Source organism: Vipera ursinii (assembly GCF_947247035.1).
Source record: "Vipera ursinii genome assembly, chromosome: 14".
Lineage (NCBI taxonomy): Eukaryota > Metazoa > Chordata > Lepidosauria > Squamata > Viperidae > Vipera > Vipera ursinii.
In genome coordinates this window covers 8,392,674-8,415,173 of record NC_139527.1, presented here as the reverse complement: position 1 = coordinate 8,415,173, position 22,500 = coordinate 8,392,674, and the positions used below count along the sequence as shown (strand labels likewise).

General features: G+C 45.6%; 1 protein-coding gene across 1 annotated transcript in view; it reads right to left on the bottom strand.

Moving 5' to 3' along the window:
• Positions 1-22,500, bottom strand: part of LOC310646625 (transmembrane protein 132D-like) — a gene marked incomplete at both ends in the record, with an annotated part of 241,456 nt that overhangs the window by 141,389 nt on the left and 77,567 nt on the right. The window contains one exon of the mRNA XM_083373227.1: positions 10,867-11,007. Within this exon, the coding sequence (XP_083229353.1) occupies positions 10,867-11,007 (141 nt within the window). The remainder of the gene's footprint in view (positions 1-10,866; positions 11,008-22,500) is intronic.

Sequence of the window (22,500 nt, the reverse complement as noted above, 5' to 3'; positions counted from 1 at the left end):
ACTGCCATCTGCCAGAAATGGTGTAGGGTCTCCTGCTTGAGGGGTGGGGGTGGGGGGTTGGACTAGATGACCTCCAATTCCCTTCCAACTCTGTTATTCTGATTCTAAATAGTGATTTAACCCAGCTTCTCGCTTTCTACCGTATAAGGAATTGTAAACTAACCCTTGAGAGTAGATTTGTACAACGTCTTCAGCTATAAGAGGACAACTCATTGAGGTTGAAGTGAATCAAACCAACATCTTGAATAAGTACTGAGGGAAGCGGAATTGAAAGATGATTATGGTTTTAAAATTGGAGGAAGAAACATCAATAACCCGTGTTATATTGATGACATGACTGACAGTTGAAAATGCAAATGATCTGCAAGTCCTGGTAATGAAAATTAAGGAGCACAGTGAAAAAAATTAGACTCTAATTATATTTAATGACATTAGACCAGACTAGTGACAGCAGGCTCAGCAACCAGCGTTGAAATGAGAAAGAAGATACTAAAATTTTGGATAGCTTCTGTCTTTCAGGATTGACTAACAGTGACAAAGGGACCAGCAGTCAAGAAATGCGCCACAGACTAGTACAGATAGTCCTTGACTTGTTTAGTGACGGGTGGAAGTTACAATGACACTGAAGAAAGAGACTTAGGACCATTTTTCACCCTTAGGCCACTGCAGCATCCCCACAGTCAGGTGATCAAAATCCAGACGCTTGGCAAGTGACTCACATTTATGACGGTTGCAGCGTCCCAGGGTCACGTGATCCCCTTCTGATCAGCCAAGCGAATGGGGAAGCCAGATTCACTTAACAACCGTGTGATTAACTTATCAACTGCAGTGATTCACTTAACAACGGTGGCAAGAAAGTCATAAAGTGGGGCAAAAGCTGCTTAATAACTGTCTCACTTAGCAAGAGAAACGTTGGGCTCAGTTAGAGTCGTAAGTTGGGGGCTACCTGTAGAGACCGTGGCATTTTCTGGGCCCTGGGTCACATCCAGCTCTTTGGCTGTCCTTGCCTGGCCCACAGGAGGTAATTGGAAATTACAAATCATATCTAAGGAGGCTCCGTCACCCACCATCAGTCAAAGTGTGGCCTGGCAGAAGAGACCGACAAAGCACAACCAGGAACTACTGCCCTCCACAACAATCCCAGTTTCTCATGTGGCCTCTTGAGAAAATTAATTGCCCACCCTAGAAATTGCCTGCTCTAGAAAAAGTGCAGAGAAGAGCAACAAAGATGATCAGGGGACTGGAGGCTAAAACATAAAAAGAACGGTTGCGGGAATTGGGTGCATCTAGTCTAGTGACAAGAAGGACTAGGGTGACATGATAGCAGCCTTCCAATATCTCAGGGGCTGCCCCAAAGAAGAGGGAGTCAAGCTATTCTCCAAAGCACCAGAGGGCAGGACAAGAAGTAATGGATGGAAACTCATCAAGGAGAGAAGCAACCTAGAACTAAGGAGAAACTTCCTGACAGTGAGAACAATTAACCAGTGGAACAACCTGCCTCCAGAAGCTATGGATGCTCCAACACTGGAAGTTTTTAAGAAGAGACTGGACAGCCATTTGTCTGAAATGGTATAGGGTTTCCTGCCTGAGCAGGGGGTTGGACTAGAAGACCTCTAAGGTCCCTTCCAACTCTGCTATTCTATTCTATTCTATTCTATTCTATTCTATTCTATTCTATTCTATTCTATTCTATTCTATTCTATTCTATTCTATTCTATTTATTCTATTCTATTCTATTCTGTTCTGGCAGAAGCTGGGACGAGTAACAGGCGCTCACGCGGCACTTGGGATTCGACCCGCCAAACTGCCGACCTGATCGACAAGCTCAGCGTCCCAACCCACTGAGCCACTGCGTCATTTAGGAGCTTACACAATCTCATTGTCCACTTGGTGAGTTCCCCATTTAGCACCCCTTATTTCTGAACTAACCCCCCAGTGATTCTCTCATTTCTGTTTGAAATGATGAAGAGCAGCTAGCTGGGGGAAAAACCTGAGTTAACATTGTCCCCAAAGACGGCCTGAAGTCTTTTTTTTTTTACCCTGACATTTCATTCAGCCCACCTGTCATTTTCCATAGCATTGAACAAACAACAAAGCTGACAGAGGTGACCACGGATGCTGATTTCCCAACATTTAAGGTGATACAGTAGGGAACTGGCAAACTATCACCTGTCAAACAAAATATTCATAGCTTCATCAGACCGAGTTTTTTTTTTTTTTAGAAAAATGAAATGCTTTTGTTTCCCCTTACTCCTCATCCCCAAGCTGCTTATCCATGCTCATTTCTCGCGACGTGGTCTGTCAAAGTGACACCTTTGCAAGGCCCCATTGTCAAGGATGAACATGGGTTTAAACTTTGTATCATTTCCTGCCCAGTGTTCAAACATTTCTCCTTGGTTCTCTGTTGCTTCTCTCAATAATAGTAGTAGTAGTAGTAGTAGTAGTAGTAGTAGTAGTAGTAGTAGTAATAATAATAATAATGATGATGATGATGATGATGATGATGATGATGATGATGATGATGTTGGAAGGGACCTTGGAGGTCATGTAGTCCAACCCCCTGCTCAGGCAGGAAACCCTATAGCATTTCAGGCAAATGGCTGTCCAGTCTCTTCTTAAAAACTTCCAGTGTTGGAGCATTCACAGCTTCTGGAGGCAGGAAGTTCTAACTGTCAGGAAGTTTCTCCTTAGTTCTAGATTGCTTCTCTCCTTGACTAGTTTCCATCCGTTGCTTCTTGTCTTGCCTTCGGGTGCTTTGGAGAATAGCTTGACTCCCTCTTCTTTGGGGCAGCCCCTGAGATAAAGGTAAAGGTAAAGGTTCCCCCGCACATGCGTGCTAGTCGTTTCCGACTCTAGGGGCTGGTGCTCATCTCCGTTTCAAAGCCAAAGAGCCAGCGCTTGTCTGAGGACGTCTCCATGGTCATGTGGCCGGCATGACTACATGCCAAAGGCGCACGGAACGCTGTTACCTTCCCACCGTAGTGGTCCCTATTTTTCTACTTGCATTTTTACGTGCTTTCGAACTGCTAGGTTGGCAGAAGCTGGGACGAGTAACAGGCGCTCACTCTGTTACACGGCACTCGGGATTCGACCCGCCAAACTGCCGACCTTCAGATCGAAAAGCTCAGCGTCCTAACCCACTGAGCCACCGCGTCCCTGAGATACTGGAACACTATTATTGTGTGGGAGATAATAGAATAACAGAGTTGGAAGGGACCTTCGAGGTCTTCTAGTCCAACCCCTTGCTCAAGCAGGTGACCCTACACCATTTCAGACAAATGGTTGTCCAGTCTCTTCTCAGAAACCACCAGTGATGGAGCATCCACAACTTCTGGAAGCAAGTCGTTCCACTGGTTAACTGTTCTCACTCTTAGGGAAATTCTCCTTAATTCCAGGTTGCTTCTTTCCTTGATTAGTTCCCATCTGTTGCTTCTTGTCCTGCCTTCAGGCGCTTTGGAGAACATCTTGACTGCCTCTTCTCGGTGTCAGCCACTCAGATATTGGAACACTGCTTCCCTATCTCCCCTAGTCCTTTTTCTCATTACACTCTCAATTTCCGCAACTGTTCTTTGTATGTTTTAGCCTCCAGCCCCCTAATCATCTTTGTTGCTCTTCTCTGTGCTCTCTTGAAACAACGTCATTGGGTAAACACAAAGAATAGATCCTCAAATATGTTTGGGGTTGTTGTTGTTGTTGTTGGGTTGTTGTTGTTGTTGTTCAATTATTCAGCTAGGTCTCCTTTTGCTTTTGAGTTTTCATTTAAAAGAGCCCAGATCCTTTGCCCTCATGCAGGACACATAAACAGTTTCTTGTTGACTGGGGCAAGCTCAGTCCTCCATCTTCCAGACGTTTCTAAAGTGATTTTGGGACTCTGCTACTATCTAGCCTGCACTGTGGACAAAATGGGAAGTCCTGCTGGGAGGGGCTGCCCATTATTGTGCCTCTAGAGTGCAACAGAAGAGTTTTTCCACTGGTAAAAAGTGCAGTTTCCCACAATGCACTCTCAATGTAGTTAATTATAATTACAGACCACAGCAAAAAAAAAAAATAAATCTCCTGCCCCAAGTATCCAGCACGGTGTAAGTGTCTCTCTGTAGTCTTGCAACTCCACTCTCCTGCAACATTGTAAATTGAAATCTATTTCTCCCAACAGGATGGAACACCTTTTACAAAATGTTATTTTTGCAGCCATCGGCAATTTTCCTTGTCCTCATAAAATGCCTCTTGGGGGAGGGTGGAAATGATCTGAGGGCCCCCCAACTCATTAAAACACACATATACTACGTTAGCGGTGATCTACAATACAATACTGGGTTTATGAAACATTTTAATGAACACCAGGAAGCCATACAGTAGTTATTGGAGTCGTTAGAGTTTAATTGAGAATAGAACAGAGTAAGAGAGTTGGAAGGGACCTTGTGGGTCATCTAGTCTAACCCTCCACCCACCCACCCAAGCAGGAGACCCTACCCCATTTCTGACAGATGGCCGTCCAGTCTCTTCTTGAAAGCCTCCAGTGATGAAGCTCCCACAACTTCTGGAGGCAACTTCTGTTCCATCGGCTGATTGTTCTCACTGTCTGAAAATTTCTCCTTATCTCTAGGTTGAATTTCTCCTTGATCAGTTTCCATCCGTTATTCCTTGTCTGGAATATTGATGCAGGGTGAGTTGCCAAAACTCGGAAGTGGGTGTGTGTGTGTGTGCGTGTGTCATTTTGGGAATTACAATGTTCCAGAGAGTCCCCGAGGAACATGTCTGCAGCTGCAACAGGTTACAAGAATGGGACTCTGACTCATTCAAAAGGCTGGATGGTAAATAATTTAGTTAGGCTGCCAAAATGAGAATTAGTCACAAAGCATAAAAGGACCTTATACCAGGGATAAATGAAAATGAAAAGAAGAGGGGATTGGCTTATTCTCTTGGGCACCGGAGGGCAGGGCAGAAGTAAGGGGTCATTCTCAGGAGTAGGGGGGTCCCCTGCCCCCCAAATGGTTTGTTTTGCTATTGCAGGATAGGAGACGGTCCTAATCAGTTAATGAGGCTGCACCCATAGTTGTGTGGTGCAAGGTGAGATGATTGTGTACAGCTAGATTATCTCTAAAAAGGAGACTGCATTTCTGCCGTATGAATTTCACGTGAGCTGTGGGCTCCTAATCCAGACCACACTGCCGTTGTTTATCCAGCTGGTCAACCAGGATAGTTTGCCAAATATGCTTTCCGGAGTGTGAGATATACTGCATTTCGAAATACCCTTGATCTACTAAACCAGAGGTCCCCAACCTTTTGGGCACCAGGGACTGGTTGCGTGGAGAGAGGTTTTTCCGTGGACCGGAGAGTGTGTGGTTTTTGTGTGCTGCTTTGCTTGTTTGTGCAGCCCGGTTGCTGGCATGCCACTGGTCCACGGCCCAGGGGTTGGGGACCCCTGGACTAAACTGTTATAAAAAGAGGTGCAGATGGAATGATTTGACTTACTCACTGGCTCCTAGCAACAATGATCAAACTCTATAAAAACTCACATAAAGGTAAAGGTTCCCCCGCACATGCCTGCTAGTCGTTTCCGACTCTAGGGGCCGGTGCTCATCTCCGTTTCAAAGCCGAAGAGCCAGCGCTTGTCTGAGGACGTCTCCGTGGTCATGTGGCCGGCATGACTAGACACCAAAGGCGCACGGAACGCTGTTACCTTCCCACCGGAGTGGTCCCTATTTTTCTACTTGCATTTTTACGTGCTTTCGAACTGCTAGGTTGGCAGAAGCTGGGACGAGTGACAGGCGCTCACTCTGCTACACGGCACTCGGGATTCAACCCGCCAAACTGCCGACCATCCGATCGACAAGCTCAGCGTCCTAACCCACTGAGCCACCATTCCCATCCCCATCCCCATCCCTCTTCTCTCTCTCCCTCCCGTCCTCCCTCTCTCCCTTCGTTCTTTCTTCTTCCCCTTCCCCTCCTCCTCCTCTCTTATGCTCTTCCTTCCTTCTCCTTGTCTTTCCTTCCTTCCTTCCTTTTTCTTCCTCCCCCTCCTCCTCCTGTTTCTCCTCCTCCTCCTCCTCCAATCTTGATATCAAACTCATGATATTTACATGATGACCTTATCATTTGTCTCCCTTGTGGCCATCCACATTGGCCCTCCTTTTAATTAACCCAGATAGGGGAACCTTTACCTTTTTTACCTTTATCTTCAACAAGATCGGAATTCCTGAAGAAGAATATTTCTACCTTACTTGGTTTGGATCTTTTTCTTTTGCTAGGAATCTTCAAGGATACCCAGCAAGCACATCTGTAGGACCTCAGGAAGGGTTGAAACCCATGTTTGAAACAAAATGTTGATGGAGCAGAAGGAGGAAACTCAGCCACTGGACCATCTTTTATTTCTCATCCCTAAGGAGTTTTCCACCACCCCCATCCCCCAACATCCCAGTCTATTTTTTTAACCAACACAAGTCACCTGTACCTTTCAACCCCACTAAGGAATATTTTGAACTCTGGTGCTGGAGAAGACTCCTGTGAGTCCCTTGGACTGCAAGGCGATCAAACCGGTCGGTCCTAGAGGAGATCAACCCTGACTGCTCTTTAGAAGGCCGGATCCTGAAGCTAAAACTCAAATACTTTGGCCACCTAATGAGAAGGAAGGACTCACTGGAGAAGAGCCTAATGCTGGGAAAGGTTGAGGTCGAGAAGGTGACGACAGAGAATGAGGTGGCTGGATGGAGTCACTGAAGCAGGAGGCGTGAGCTTAAATGGACTCCAGAAGATGGTAGAGGACAGGAAGGCCTGGAGGAACGTTGTCCGTGGGGTCGCGATCGGTCGGACATGACTTCGCAGCTAACAACAACAACAAGGAATATTTGGGGACACAAAAATGTGGCTTCAAGACGTTATCCCAAGCTGATAACAAGTAAGGGGTTTGTTGTTGTTTTTGCGGGGTGGGGGGGGAATTCAAATGCTATTTGACAGATGGGCTTAATTAGCTATGCCAATGCCAAACCATAATATTCGCAGTTAATATTCATTCCAAAACACCCTGCTGCTTCTGATAATATTGGTATGTTAATCTTATTACAATAAGGGTTTTGCACTCAGAGCATTTGCAAACAGAAAGAGTGATATATTTGAAAATAGCGATAAGAACGACGTTTGCGCTGCCTGGCTGTTTTGTCACTTGTGTGAGCGTCCCTTTAATCTGGGAAATTTCACCTGTGGTAGCAAAGTAGCTTTATTAATGTTGCTTCCCCAATCCCCTGCCAACCACCGATGACACAAAAGCACGGAAGAGTCTCTAGTTAATTAATGTTGCCCTTTTATAGCTCTGATTGCTTAGAAGATAGAAGAAGAGAGAGGCAGGCAGAATCAGAAGGAAGGAATGTTGAGGCTGAAATTATAAAAGCCAATGAACTCCCAATACTGATTTTATTGATGTTGAAACCATAAAAACACAGTTTTTCTTCCAAGGAAACCAATCAGGGCAAAATCCATTCTTTCCTCTTTCTATCGCAGACTCCCAAAACTGAAGTGAGGGAAAGGATCTTGAAGTTTTCTGGGTTGTAAACAGGAGATCCTCAAGTTATGACGTTAGTGGCTCCTGGAATTTCCATCGTACGTTGTAAGTGGAGAGCAACCCAATTTTACAACTTTGCTTGCGGTGGCTGGTGAAGCAAACGCAGGCGTCCTTAAGAGAACAATTGTGGGGTGGTTGAAGCAAATCTGTTCATTGGCAAGGAACTGGATGAAAAGGGTGGAAACTGGCAAAAAAAAAACATTATAAATTTATAATCGTGGAGATTGTGGAAGGCTGCAATTGGCTGTAAAGTTGCCCAGCACCTGGAATGCAGTCATGTAACCGTGTGTGTGTTTGTGTGTCCATGCACATCTGTGTGCTGCCAGAAACAGATTGTAAGTGGCTTTTGTGGGAGGTGGGGGCTCTGTCATAACTTCAAACAGTGACCAGTCATTAAACAAGGACTCCCTGTACCCTTCCTTCAATGCAGCTCATCCAAAGACATCATAAATGGACGTGGATGGATGGACCAGTGAAAACTCCAAGCTCAGAAGGAACATGGGTCTTGATCCCATCACCGGTCCAAGCTTCCTCGTCCAATTGTCCTCTACAACCTGACCCAAGGGAGGAATCCTGATGTTTTCTTCAATCAAGTGGGTTGTAAATGTAAGCAAACACAATTTAGATTTGTTCAGTTTTGCGGTTCATCCGATCCCATCATGTCCTTTGGAACATAAGGTCCTCCAAAGCTTTGGGTAGAGCATGGGGCGTGTGCCAGTCCATCCAAGTCTTGGGGAAAATGGACCACTTTCATTCCAAGTGGCGCAGTGGCTCCGTGGTTAAGACATTGGGATTCTTGGCTGGAAAGCCGGCAGCCCACGTTTGAGACCTGAGCGCCATGCGATGGGGTGAGCTCCTGTCCTCTTCCCAGCTCCTGCCAACCTAGCAGTTCAAAACTATGCAGATGCAAATAGATCAATAGGCACCACTTTGGTGAGAATGGAACAGCGCTCCGTGACGTCATGCCGGCCACATGACTGCAGAAATGTCTTCAGACAGCGTTGACTCAATGGCCTTGAAATGGAGAGGAGCGCCACCCGTTAGAGTCAGCCACGGAGTAAAATCCGCAGGGACTCCTTCATTCCAGAACAGGAGAAGATCGCAGAAGGCTCACCACCACGGTGTCCTAATGGAATAGCCAGCTTCCGAAATGCTGACTGCTCAAGAGGTAAGTTTCACACCATCAGGGCAGGAGGAGGAAAAAAGCAGGGGAGCTATAAATCTACATCTTGAAACGTGGCTTGAAAAATTCACTAACAAGATTGACGAGGAAGCATTTTTAATTCCTCCTGGAGAGTTCAAGCTGCAAACCAAGGATTGCAATTAGCCAGGCATTCATCTTTTAAAGCTCTTAATTTGAAGAAACGGTACAAGGGAATTGGACAAAATTCAAACCATCTTCCCTTCCCCCCACCCCACCTCCCATATGAGCGTGTGCGCGTACACACACAGACACACGCACAAACACACACACACTGCTTCCTTTCCCCCCCCCTTTCCTTTAAGCTCAGCATTGCTCAAGCTCAGCAATTTTAAGATGCGTAGAGTTCCCCAGGTAGCTGGCTGGCTGCAGAATTCTGGGAGTTGAAGTCCACATAACTTATTAGTTGCTGGCAGGGGAATTCTGGGAGTTGTAGTCCGTGCATCTTAAAGTTGCTGGCTGGGAAATGCTGGGCGTTCATGTCCACACAGGTTGCTGGGATTGAGAAATCCTGCTTTTGGGGATCAAAATGTCAGAAACAAAGAATACAACATGAAATTCTTCCTTTGTTTCTTGCGACGTAATTTGTGGCAAAAGAGATTCCAGAGATGCGTATGGGTTGTAACAACTAGCAATGGGTACCCCTCAGAACAGGTAATGATGACCTTTGGGGACTGTGGGGTCCTCTAGGAGCTTGGCTGTTTCCTTGCAGACGTTTCATTACCCAGCTGAGTAACATCATCAGGGCTAGAAGGGAGGGGGGTTTGCAGAATGGAGGAGAAAGAGGAGGAGGAGGAGAAGAAGAAGAACTGTGGGGTCCTTGGTGCTCTCTGAGCTTGGTGGTTTTCTTGTAGACATTTCATTACCCAACTAGGTAACATCATCAATGCTAGAAGGGAGTGGAGTTTGCAGAGAGGAGGAGGAGGATTGTGGGGTCCTTGGTATTCTCTGAGCTTGTCTGTTTCCTTTTAGAAATTTCATTACCCAACTAAGAAACATTATCAATAGTAGAGGACGGTCGGTTTTGCTTTTCCGAGACACTTTGGCCTGAGACCTGCATGGCTAGTTATAAATCACTCTTTGTTCTGTACCAGCCTGCTACCGGCCCTGCAGAAAAGGCAGGGACAACCCCTTTTACAAGAAGGCAAGAGGCTGGAACTAAGCCTGCCAAATTTATTAATACAAAAACAAAGGGAACAAGACACGAACCATGAAACAGGAGCTATTCAAACGGTTGCCTTCAGCAAACCAGCCCTCCCACGCATTCCCCTTTTAAACAGTTCAGGGCGTGGCTTCTCTCTGCCTCCTTCTGAGGTGCCCCATTGCCTTCCTCTGTTTACTCCTGATTGACTGCCTCCTGCGTCGGGCGTCCTTGAACAGGGCCAGCTGTGGGTCATCTTCATCCACGCTGTCAGGCTCACACAGCTGGGTCTGCGTCATAACCAGGTGAGAGGGGCCTGGCTGAGGGCTCTCATCAGCAAGCTCTCCAACACCCCCCTCCTCCTCTGAGTCGTCCGACCCAACTGCCAAACCCACAGGCTGACCCTGAATCACAACACTCTTTTCCAGACTGCCAACTAGCTTCCCTCTGATATTTCACCGCCCCAGTTGAATCCTTATGCACATAAACCTCTTATCCTGGTCAGAGAATCTGATGTGCACACAAGGACGTTTCTGCATGGCCTATCACTGTCCACAACTAAGGATGTTTAATATCCAAGCAGGCGCTCTTGGCAGCTGATGGACCAAACAGGACTAAACTTGATAGTCAAGTGTGGGGTTGACTCAAAATAAAAGTCTTCAACAGGTGGCCCACTTTTTCATCAGAGTTCTGTTCCAGCCAACCCACCATGGATGCTGAGGTTTTAGATGATCAAATTGAGTTTGACACCCCTGCTCTAAAAGGATGCAAATGACCAGCGCTCTGCAAGGAGTATAAGTCCTTCCATTCCCCCACCATCCAGTCAGAGTTGAGGAAGCTTCTCGGATGAGAAGCGAAACGTCTTCAAAGGACAACAAGCAAGTCCAGTTGCTTCGTGAAAAAGCATCTTTGGGATACGATCTGAAAAGGGTTCAGAAAGAAGCCGCTGGGATCAAAATCAAGGCCTACCTGCTTCCAGCTGTTTTTCTCTGGCAATATATCACCGCTGGGGAATTCTTCCCCATATAATCCACGCTCTTTTGGACTTCCCAGATGTACGGGTCGCTGGCTCGGATGCTGACAACTTTCACCCCTCTCTTCACCTTTACCCTGGGAGAAAGAAGAGACTATATTAACAACGGGACAGGAAATGCCTTTTTTTTTACCCCCTTCAATTACTCCATCCATCTTTCGTTGCGTTCCTCATTACTGGCCCTTCAAAAAATGCGGGGTCTCTCAAGGCAGACACTCTGCGATAGGAAAAAAAAAAAAGGGAATGTAATGAAAACCAGCTTACCTGCGCAGGGTCTTATCCCTCGTTCACTTGAATGAACAGTTTATTTCTCTGCCTGGCGCAGAAAAAAGCAGAAGGTAGGAGATACACCCAGGAGTTCTGTCGGAGAGGCTTTTCTGCAGCCTGGGTTTCAGACTTCAGCTGCGTTTTGTTCTCCGGGCTTGTTTTAATCTAATTCCCGAGCATTTCATTACCATTGCCTTCTTTTCTCCCTCCCTCCCTCCCTCCCCATCCATTTATCTTCCTCCCTCCCTCCCTCCCTTTGTCCTTTCCTTCCTTCCTTCTTCCTCTTCTCCCTCTCTCCCTCCCTTCCCAGCCATCCATTTATCTTTCTTCCTTCCTCTCTCCCTCCTTTTCCTCCCTTTGTCCTTCCTTCCTTCCTTCCTTCCTTCCTTCCTTCCTTCCTTCCTTCCCTCCCTCCTTCCTTACTCCTTCTTTCCCTCCCCACCACTCCATTTATCTTCCTTCCTTCCCTCCTTCCTTACTCCTTCTTTCCCTCCCCACCACTCCATTTATCTTCCTTCCTTCCTTCCTTCCTCCCCATCCATTTACCTTCCTTCCCTCCTTCCTTCCTCCTTCTTTCCCTCCCCACCCCTCCATTTATCTTTCTTCCTTCCTTCCTTCCTCCCCATCCATTTACCTTCCTTCCTTCCCTCCTTCCTTCCTCCTTCTTTCCCTCCCCACCCCTCCATTCACCTTCCTTCCTTCCTCTCTCTTTGTCCAAGCTTAGTTCTTTCCTTGCTGACATTTCACTACCCAGCTAGTGAAATTCAAGGTGCTAGTGATGACATACAAAGCCCTACATGGCATGGGTCCGGATTACCTACGGGAGCACCTACTGCCAGCGTCAACACCCCTCCGCCCTGTGCGCTCCCACAGGGAGGGCCTCCTCAGGGTGCCACCGGCCAGAGAATGCCGGCTGGTGGCCCCCAGGGGGAGAGCATTCTCAGTGGGTGCGCCAACACTCTGGAACTGCTTGCCTGCCAAAATCCGGATGGCCCCCAACCTTCGCACCTTCCGGCATGACTTAAAAACCTACCTATTCCAGCAAGCCGGCCTGGCCTGATAGATTTTGGGGTTTCATTTGTTTTTACTATTGTTTTACTGTATAGTTATCTTGCTCTGTACACCGCCCCGAGTCCCTCGAGAGAAGGGCGGTATATAAAAACAAACAAACAAACAAACAAACAAACAAACAAACAAACAAATAAATAAATAAAATAAACATCATCAGTGCTAGGAGGGAGCTGGCTTGGCTTGGCCTTTCAGTGTTGGTGGGAGTCTCCTTGGTGGTTCCCTGGTGGTTCCTCAGAGAGCACCAAGGACCCCACCTGTCCAAATCAACATGGCTAGCCAGTTGGCCCTTTTTTTCAGTGCAATTTCAAACGGTCGCTAAATGAATGGTCATAAGTCAAGGACTAACCTGTATGAGTATCGTTTTTTGAAATAAACGCCATGGAAAACAGTTGAATGGTCCCCAAAAGCAAACTCGTAGGCAAAACTTCTCTCCAGGACTGAGACTCATCCTAAAACCAACATCTAGGACTGCTAGAAAAACTTAAGTTGAACCGCCAAGAATCATGGTTTTGTATTAACAATGCCTGTTCCGCTAAATGCCATGTTTACCAGGGTGCTAAGAAGGCTTCAGACTGTGCTGTTAAAAAAAAAGCAAGCTTTTATTAGTCTATTTATTCCCTAGGCCTGTTTTAAGAGCTGCCCGTGGCTGTGTCCCAGGATTTCGTAGTTTACAACCAGTTTACACGCAAGCTGCCGGCCCATCATTACTGCAGGCTGGTAATGGCTGTGAAATTGTCACTTAAGTGTTGTGAAAAGTGGAACAGCTGGGTGACAAAGACAAAAGAGTGCAGAAACATCACTAAGGGCCAGTTGTGTTCTCAGCTGAGTCCACCTGTCTGCTTTTCTAACCATCAGAGACTCTGGTTTTTTTTTTTTAAAAAAAAACCGATTTGACTTGACTTTCTTTTGAAAATTATTTCGGCGGGGGAGCAGGCGAGAAGATCAAAGCCGCTGGAGGACACGGAGAAATAGGCTGAAGAACGCGCTGAAGTTTTTGTCCACTTCAAATCTTGCCAAAGCGCACAACCAAGGCCTCCGATTCTACCATTCGAACAGATTCAGAAAGTCCACTGAACTTGATCCAATTATTTGTATTAGGAAAAAACCGATCCCGCTTTGCCAAACTGCTTCAGACCTAATTTGGGGAAAGCCCATCAAGCAAAAGAAGCAAACTGATTTAATGAACCCTATCAATCCATCAATTCATTTTGGCCAAATCAGTTTGACATTCCAGATGAGCCCAGTGAATCTAAATGAATCCAGAGCATCAATGTCACCAGGGCTCTTTTGCTTGTTGCTTGTCTGCAAACTCCAGCACTGGAGAAGATTGAGAGGCTTACTAAGCTCTTGTATCATCTTTTGTATCACCACAATATAAAAAAGATGCAGAGGGCCTAGAACTGTGGTGGCGAACCTGTGGCACGCAGAGCCGTCTCTGTGGGCACGCGCGCCGTCGCCCCAATCCTAGGCCTTCAGCTGGGTTTTATAAAAAAATTTCGCTTTAGGCCTCCGCCGCCGTGTGCAAAAAAACAACAGGTTCAATCAATCAATTTCAACTTCTCGCGGGAAATCGCAAAGTTGGAATTGATTGAACTTTTTAGTTCCACCCAGTCTGCCCACCCAATGGGCCATGCCTACCCAGTGGGCCATGCCCACCCGGCACCCGATGATACCTAAGTGGGTTTGGGGTTGCAGTTTGGGCACTCGGTCTCTAAAAGGTTCGCCATCACTGGCCTAGAAAGAGTGCAGAGAAGAGCAACAAAGATGATTGAGGCTCTGGAGGCTAAATCATATGATGAACGGTTGAGGGAACTAGGTATGTCTATTCTAAAGAAGAGAAGAACTAGGGGTGACATGATGGCAGTCTTCCAAAGGTTGAGGGCTGTCACAGAGAGGAGGGGGTCAATCTATTCTCCAAAGCACCCGAGGGCAGGACAAGAAGCAACGGATGGAAACTAATCAAGGAGAGAAGCAACCTAGAACTAAGGAGAAATTTCCTGACAGTGAGAACAATTAACCAGTGGAACAACCTGCCTCCAGAAGTTGTGGATGCTCCATCACTGGAGGTTTTAAAGAAGAGATTGGAGAGCCATTTGTCTGGAATGGCATGGGGTTTCCTGCCTGAGCAGGGGGTTGGACTAGAAAAACCTTTAATATCTTTTCCAACTCTATTATTCTATGTTTTAAGACAATGAGATTAGTAGATCATCAGACTCTGTGTAATAGCTAGTCTTTTAATCTCCAGTGGAGTAGAGTAGAATAGAGTAGAGTAGAGTAGAGTAGAGTAGAGTAGAGTAGAGTAGAGTAGAGTAGAGTAGAGTAGAGTAGAATAGTTGGAAGGTACTTTGAAAGTCTTCTGATCCAATCTCAGGCAGGAGACCCCATATCCATAACTTATTTGGATTTCTGTGTTGTTCCACAGACCATGCTTCAACAAGTTGTATTAAACAAACCTCAACTTAGCATGATCCATGAGTAGCCAGTAAATACATGAATTTGGGCCAACAGTTGATAACACCAGCGATGCATCGAGTAATCCTGGCTTAGGACTCCAAACTAGGTTTGATGAGCCATCAATTCTGCAGATGTATTTTTAACCAAGAGGAAGCAAAATCCTTGCTTTTATTTTTAAACAAATATTTATGTGCACTAGATCATTGACTTCATTTATAATCACAAGCCATGGCAAAAATTATGCAGGTGGACATTTTTGTGGCTGATTTTTAGTTGCATGCACAGATGAGACTATCATGAATTTGCCAGCTTGGGAATAGAGGTAGTTCCTGAATTCCAATAACATGTTCAGTGACCATTCAACGTTACAACAGCACTGAAACAGGGACTTATGACCGTTTTTCACACTTACGACCATTTCAACATCCCCATGGTCACATGATCAACATTCAAATGCTTGGCAACTGACTCGTATTTATGACGGTTGCCATGTCCTGGGATGGCGCGACCCCCTTTTGCGACCCCTTGACGAGCAAAGTCAATGGAGGAAGCCGGGTTCAACCAGCAATCACATTACTAACTTAACAACTGCACAATGAAAGTCGTAAAATGAGGCAAAATTCACTTAGCAAATGTTCCGCTTAGCAAGAGAAATGTTGGGCTCAAATTGTGGTCGTAAGTAGAGGACCAGCTGTAGTTAGAGACCAAGGATGAGGCTAGGTGAAGTAGGGCTGGGCTCAAGGGTCAAGCTTTAGGATCAAACTAAAGAAGGCAACATAAGCCTTTCAAGGACAAAATTCAGCTCTGGGTGTGTTCAAAAGCTGTGGCTTTCTACCACAAAAGGATGTTTATCATAGAATAGGAGGTGGAAATGAACAGATCTCAGCTCTGGGATGGATTATATCTCGATTTTGATTCCCAAACTCTTCTTTAGACAGTCTTATCGGCTTTATTCATTGCAAATCAAAATGGAAAACAACCCAGTCTCCCTCGTTCTCCTAGCGGATTCCATCTTATTTTGCAAGAGAGTGGCCTAGCAAAATATAAGCTATTTAAAACTGTATAATGTACCCTCAGATTCATATTACGGTCTATGGTTTCTCCAGTCCTGGGAGACAGAAACCTGTTATCAATATGCATCACCATGAAAGCAGATTAAAATTAAATCAATCTGTTTATTTTATAGGTTTGCAAGACAGTTCTCTCTCCCTCCAAACCTAACGTGTCCTTCATCTAATTAACATTTCAGGAGGAGAGGGGAGAGGGGAGGAATTGCCGTGTGCTTGTGTTATCCTCACTCAGTGAGGAATATTAAAAAATATATAAAAAAAAATCCCAGGAGGCTTTCTAATTAAATTTAATTAGCAAAAGGCCACCAGCCCACTGCAAACTTGCAGAGATGAACTTTGCATGCCGGCATTGAACAAAGCAGAGATCTCAGCAATATCTTTCTAGGAAGTGAAGCAAAAATGATCTCACTGGTGGTGGTTATAGAGTGGAACGTAGGCACCATATATCCAGAAAGGATTACTGGAGAAGCAGCCTTTGGTTAGAACCATTGAGTCAATAGACTTTTGGAATTGTCATCGAATGGAGAAGAAGGGGCAGAGCTGGGAGGTGGAGTTAAATGAGTCATCAGCTTAGAGTTGTTACGTTGCCACAAACGGTCCAATGCAACTCCTCCTGAATTCTGTTGACCCTTATCTGGTGCCAATTTAGGGTTGAACTTCAGTCGACTAGATTCTTGTGTATAAGCATGAGCAGTCAAGTATTCTGAACTGCAACTTAACATATGGTCCTGATTCTTGGCCCCTGACACTGAATTTTCAAATTGAATATACAGCGATATATCTTTTGAGTCCATCTTGACTCTTGGCAACTTCCTGAATAAGTCCCTAAAATTTTCTTGAGCACATTTTTCAGAAGTTGTCTGTCTTGTCTTGTCAGCTTTTTCTTAAGACCGAGAGAAAGGGATTCTAGTTCAAAGTCACCCAGTTGCCTTTGGGTTTAAGGTAGGACTAGAACTCATGGTCTTCTGGGTTCTAGACTGGTGCTTTTATCCATTCCACCACATCTAATGATCTAATGATGTGAAAGATGTTCTAACAAAAGAGGACAGGTGAGAATCCAGAGAAGACTTGTGCGTGTATATAAAATAAGGGCCCGTAGACTAAAACACATGAAGAACAGTTGCAGGAATTGGATAGGGCTAGTCTAGTGAAAAGAAGCACTGGGGGGGGGGACATGATACTGTGTTTCCCCGAAAATAAGACCCAACTGAAAAATAAGCCCTAGCATGATTTTTCAGGATACTTGTAATATAAGCCCCACCCACAAAATAAGCCCCAGTTAAGATGGTCAGCCAGACGGACGCATTTAGTACCGTATTTCCCCGAATATAAGCCCTAACCAGAAAATAAGCCCTAATGGGTCTTTTGGAGCAAAAATTAATATAAGACCCGGTCCTATATTTGGGGGAACATGGTAGCAGTGTTTCAATATTTGAAGGGCTGCCACAAAGAAGAGGGTGTCGAGTTATTTTCTGAAGCACCAAAAGGCAAGACGAGAAGCGACGGATGGGAACTAATCCAGGAAAGAAGCAACCTGGAATTAAGGAGAAATTTCCTAACAGTGAGGACAATTAACCAGTGGAACGGCTTCCCTCCAGAAGTTGTGGGTGCTCCAACACTGGAGGCTTTTAAGAAGAGACTGGACAGTCACTGGTCTGCAATGGTAGAGGATCTCCTGCCTGAGCAGGGGGTCAGACAAGGCCCCTTCCAACTCTGTTCTGGAGCTAAAGGTAAAGGTAAAGGTTCCCCCGCACATGCGTGCTAGTCGTTTCCGACTCTAGGGGCCGGTGCTCATCTCCGTTTCAAAGCCGAAGAGCCAGCGCTTGTCCGAGGACGTCTCCGTGGTCCTGTGGCCGGCATGCCAAAGGCACACGGAACGCTGTTACCTTCCCACCGGAGTGGTCCCTATTTTTCTACTTGCATTTTTACGTGCTTTCGAACTGCTAGGTTGGCAGAAGCTGGGACGAGTAACGGGCGCTCACTCTGTTACGCGGCACTCGGGATTCGACCCGCCAAACTGCCGACCTTCTGATCGACAAGCTCAGCGTCCTAACCCACTGAGCCACCACGTCCCTTTCTGGAGCTAAAGCATGCTTCTATTTTCCCTCCCTCCAGCCCAGCTTTAGAGCCAGGTGTTGGCTGCTTGCAATTTTAGCCTGGCTTATTATTAATTGAGCTCCTACCTCTCAGTGACTAGACAGAACAATCGGAGATCTCCAGCAGAGAAAAGATTCCTACTGTGAGTAGGGTTTGTGTGTCTGCGTTTATTTGCTGAGATGCAACACAGATGAGAAGCAGACTGCAACAAGCCACACATGGAGGCATTTAGAGTGGGGAGATAAATAGGAGATAAATCCTTCGAGGAGGTGTTTGCTAGTATTGGATCGAAGGGAGGAAGACCGGTAGACTATGAAAGGAGAGTCAGCCAACCACCTAAAACCTAGGAGAGATAGATTCACTCTCCTTTGGCAGGAATAAATCTAATATACTTTCTATCGGATGCATCATTCTGGACAGCCAATATTAAAGTATTTGTTAGGATTGTAGGAATGTAATTGCAGAAATTATGGTCTGGTTTTTTCCTCCCCCCTCTCCTTTCTCCTGATCTCTGCTTTTGCTATTTTTTTTTCCCCTCACAGAAGGAGATTTCCCTGGATCAGTGATGGAGGCAGAATTCACCTAAGAGAAAAAAATAAACGTCATCTTTTTGAAAAGTAGGGGGAAAGAAGATAGACATCTATCATAAATGCACATGGCCTGCTTAAATTTCCTCCCTATCTTTGATTTGAAAGTTGAACGCCTGCTTGATTGAAACCATCCATCCAAAACTGCCAAACCTCCCAGCTGCATTTCAGCAGCCTGACACTTCAATATTAACTCTACTTTTGTACACAGCTTTAACTTTGGAAAGGGACGTGGTGGCTCAGTGGGTTAGGATGCTGAGCTTGTCAATCAGAGGGTCGGCAGTTTGGCGGGTTGAATCCCGAGTGCCACATAGCAGAATCAGCACCTGTTACTCGTCCCAGCTTCTGCCAACCTAGCAGTTCGAAAGCACGTAAAAATGCAAGTGGAAAAATAGGGACCACTCCGGTGGGAAGGTAACAGCGTTCCGTGCGCCTTTGGCATCTAGTCATGCCGGCCACATGACCACGGAGACGTCCTCGGACAAGCACTGGCTCTTCGGCTTTGAAACGGAGATGAGCACCGGCCCCTAGAGTCAGAAACGACTAGCACGTATGTGTGGGGGAACCTTTACCTTTACCTTAACTTTGGAAGACTTCTGGATGTTAATCAAGATATTAAGCATCCAGAAAACCTTGGAAGAATGCTGGATGATGATCAAGGACAGTAAACTTCCAGAAAACCTTGGAAGAATTCTGGATGTTAATCAAGGGCATAAGACATTCAGAAGAACACATTGGGGAAAATAGAAAAAAACCTCTTCAAAAAACGAGCTTCTTTAATACAAGAGAAAGGGACGTGAGCATCAGGGAAGCTGGCTCACACAGATAAGGAGAGCCAGGAGTTTCGGAAATACTGGAAATTTCTGCAAGTTGTGTTTTCCCAAGTCAGAAGCATTTGGCAGCTACGGAGGCAGATTAGTAAATAATTTGCTCCCAAGAGAAATTCCCAGAGAAAAAAAAAATATTAAGGCAATCAGCTCTTTCTCGCGTCTCCTCCACATTCCAAGGAAGACACTTTGATCAGCGTGTATATTCAGTCAATGTAAAAGAAGTTGCTTGGTCCCAAGTTTGCTCTCATCCCAGCAGGTTATAAAAAATGAAACAAAGCAAAACAAAAACCAGCAGAGCCAGGCAGCTGGAGAGCATAACCCAAAACTTTATTTCATTTGGGGCTGAGATCCAGGATCTGCAGCTATTTGAGTAGCGTGTTAATCAAGAAAATTCTCCTTGTGTTCTTCTAAGCACAGTTAGAAAGCATTTCATGCATTAAAGACAATGGTTGGTGACCATATCACAACGAAGATCTTGAGAGTTTGGGGGGAAAAAACTCAGAGAAGAGCAACAAAGATGATCAAAGGCCTGGAGGCTGAAACATACAAAGAACGGCCGCGGGACTTGGGTCTGGCTAGTTTAAAGAAAAGAAGAAATAGGGGAGACATGATAGCAGCGATCCAGTATCTGAGGGGATGCGACAAAGAAGAGGGGGTCATGTTATTCTCCAAAGCACCAGAGGGAAGGACGAGAAACAAGGGTTGGAAAATGGTCAAAATGATAAACAACCTTAAGGAGAAACTTCCTCACAGTTAGGACAATTAACTAGTGGAATAACTTGCCCCCAGAAATCGTGGGTGCTCCATCACTGGAGATTTTTAAGAAGAGACTGGACAGTCACCTGTCCAGGAGGCTGGACTATAAGACCTCCAAGGTCCCTTCCAACTCTATCCTATCCTATCCTAATTCCCCCCCCCCAAAAAAAAAGTCTAAAAGATCTTCCAAAGAAATGCCAAGGCAGACTTTCCCAGCTTGGAAAACCTCCTAGATGGTTGCAGAACACCCAAACGTCCTCAACCAGCATCACCCATTCTGGATGTCCACACATCTGGAGAGTGTTTAAGTCAGGGCAGGCTGTGCTGGGTGTGTGAATATAATAACAGGACCATTGTAGGACAGAAGCACATTTAGCAGATTTCAGAGTGCTGTGACTCTCAAGAGCCGGCTGCTTCAGCAGTATTAACTATCAATATTTTAAAGACCTGAACACATGCATCAGTTGACTTGTTCACCCAAGGATGCAAAGAGAGAGATGTTCCACTTACGCATTCTGCTTCTCGCTGATAGCAAAAGTTCTCTGGGGTTGTCTTAGCCTCCGACAAACCCTTCTTGTATTTTCCACCCCAGAGCATCATCCTGACAGCTGGGGAGCCTATTGAACCCTGATGAGAATCGGAGATCGGTAATAGAATTGAAATACCCAGGAGAAACTAAAAAAGAGGGATATCCCACCAGCTGGGCCAAGTTGGAAGGGCAATGAAAAATGTTTTTCTCTTGCTAAGACGGTCATCCGATGGACTGTTTCCAACATGTGGACCCCATGAGGTCTAATTCTGAGATGTTCTGCATGATCTTTACTCAGCTTCTTAGTCTCATCTCATCTTCTGAATTCCCCCATCCAAGGACAAACCAGCTCTGACCCTGCTTAGCTTCAGAGCCTGGAGAACATCACCCAGGTCTTATCACACCCGCTGGACTAACTCTGAAATTTCGTACATGGCCTCCACTGCTCCTCTTCTCAGGCCAGTTTTCTTTCCCCCTGCACCGCAAACCACAAACGCAACAAGTAAGTGCATCTTGGAACCTGCCCATTTTTCTTTTAAGTGCACTTTGGATGCATTATCTTGTTGAGCTCCAAATAGCTTGCCTAACTCTCAAAAGTGTGGAAAGTGCTTCAAGACAATCAATGCATCTGGTTTTGTTGTTTGTTTAAAAAAAAACCCGAAAGGAACTATATAACGTCTCCATCTTTTCTCAACACTTCAAAGAGATTGGGCCGTATTCTACTCCAACTGCAAGGCAATTTCTCCTTGGTGTACCACCAACATCTGGGTGCACAAATACTTATTTAGCAAACGTGGCAGGGTACTCACTAGCCCTAACCCCCCTTGCCTGTCACGGACACCTGGCTATGATAGAAGAATTTAGCACCCACTCGGCAGAGCACAAACGCTTCCTTGGAGATCACAATGGAGCCGAGTTCAGCAAAGCATTGAAGCTTATCGGAAGAGGACAATGCTTTTAATGGCAGCCATCAAACAGATCTCCCCCCCTCCTTCAGGTCCAGTTCACAAAAGGCTGGGCAAGACTGTTATTACATTATTATTAGCCTGAAAGCTTGCAGTGGGAAAGAATAAGAAGCCTATGACCCCGGCGTTTTATTTCAGCTCACCCTGTGAATACATTCAGGGAGGCACCGAAGGAAATTGCCTTTCTGAATGGTGTTTTCAAACATAGGGGACCTGTGGACAAGTGTGGGATTTTTAAAAAAAAAAAAGAAAATGTAAATTGGAGCCTCTATTCATGCTACTTCTAATACACACACACACACACACACATTCCTTTTCACCCAAACAAACAGGGATCCTCTCTTCCTTTATATTCACCACCTTACATTCATAGATTGAATCAAGGACACCCAGTTTGAAAGAAAAAAAAAAGGTCTTACATCTAGCTGAATAATGCAAACACTGCAGTCCAGAATGTAGGAAATGGCTTCATAGCCGCACCCTTCCTTAAGCTCAGAGCGGTCAAAGCCAATTCAACAAGGAACTCAAAAGCAGAACTTCCTCTGCGAAAAATGGATAGTTAAATCCGCGAAATTTCGGTTCTCTCCAGGCCAAATGGGGAGCAACTAAACCGGGGGGGGGGGGAACCGAACAAATCAGCAGAGCTCAGTGCTTTCCCTTTGCCACGTTCTCCGTTGCTGTTTTGAAGAACATCTTCGTGGCAAAAATCACAAGAGAGAGGATATCCACCATGGTGGCCTCAAATGAAGTCAGGTGGACCCGTTTCTAAATCAGACCGTCTCTGGGTAAGGTCAGGATAGCCCTTTGTACATGTCGCAAATGTAATCAGCATTTTTAAAGGTTTCTTTAATCAATAAACAAACAAACATCCTGACAGTTAGAACAATTAACCAGTGGAACCACCTGCCTCCAGAAGCGATGAATGCTCCAACACTGGAAGTTTT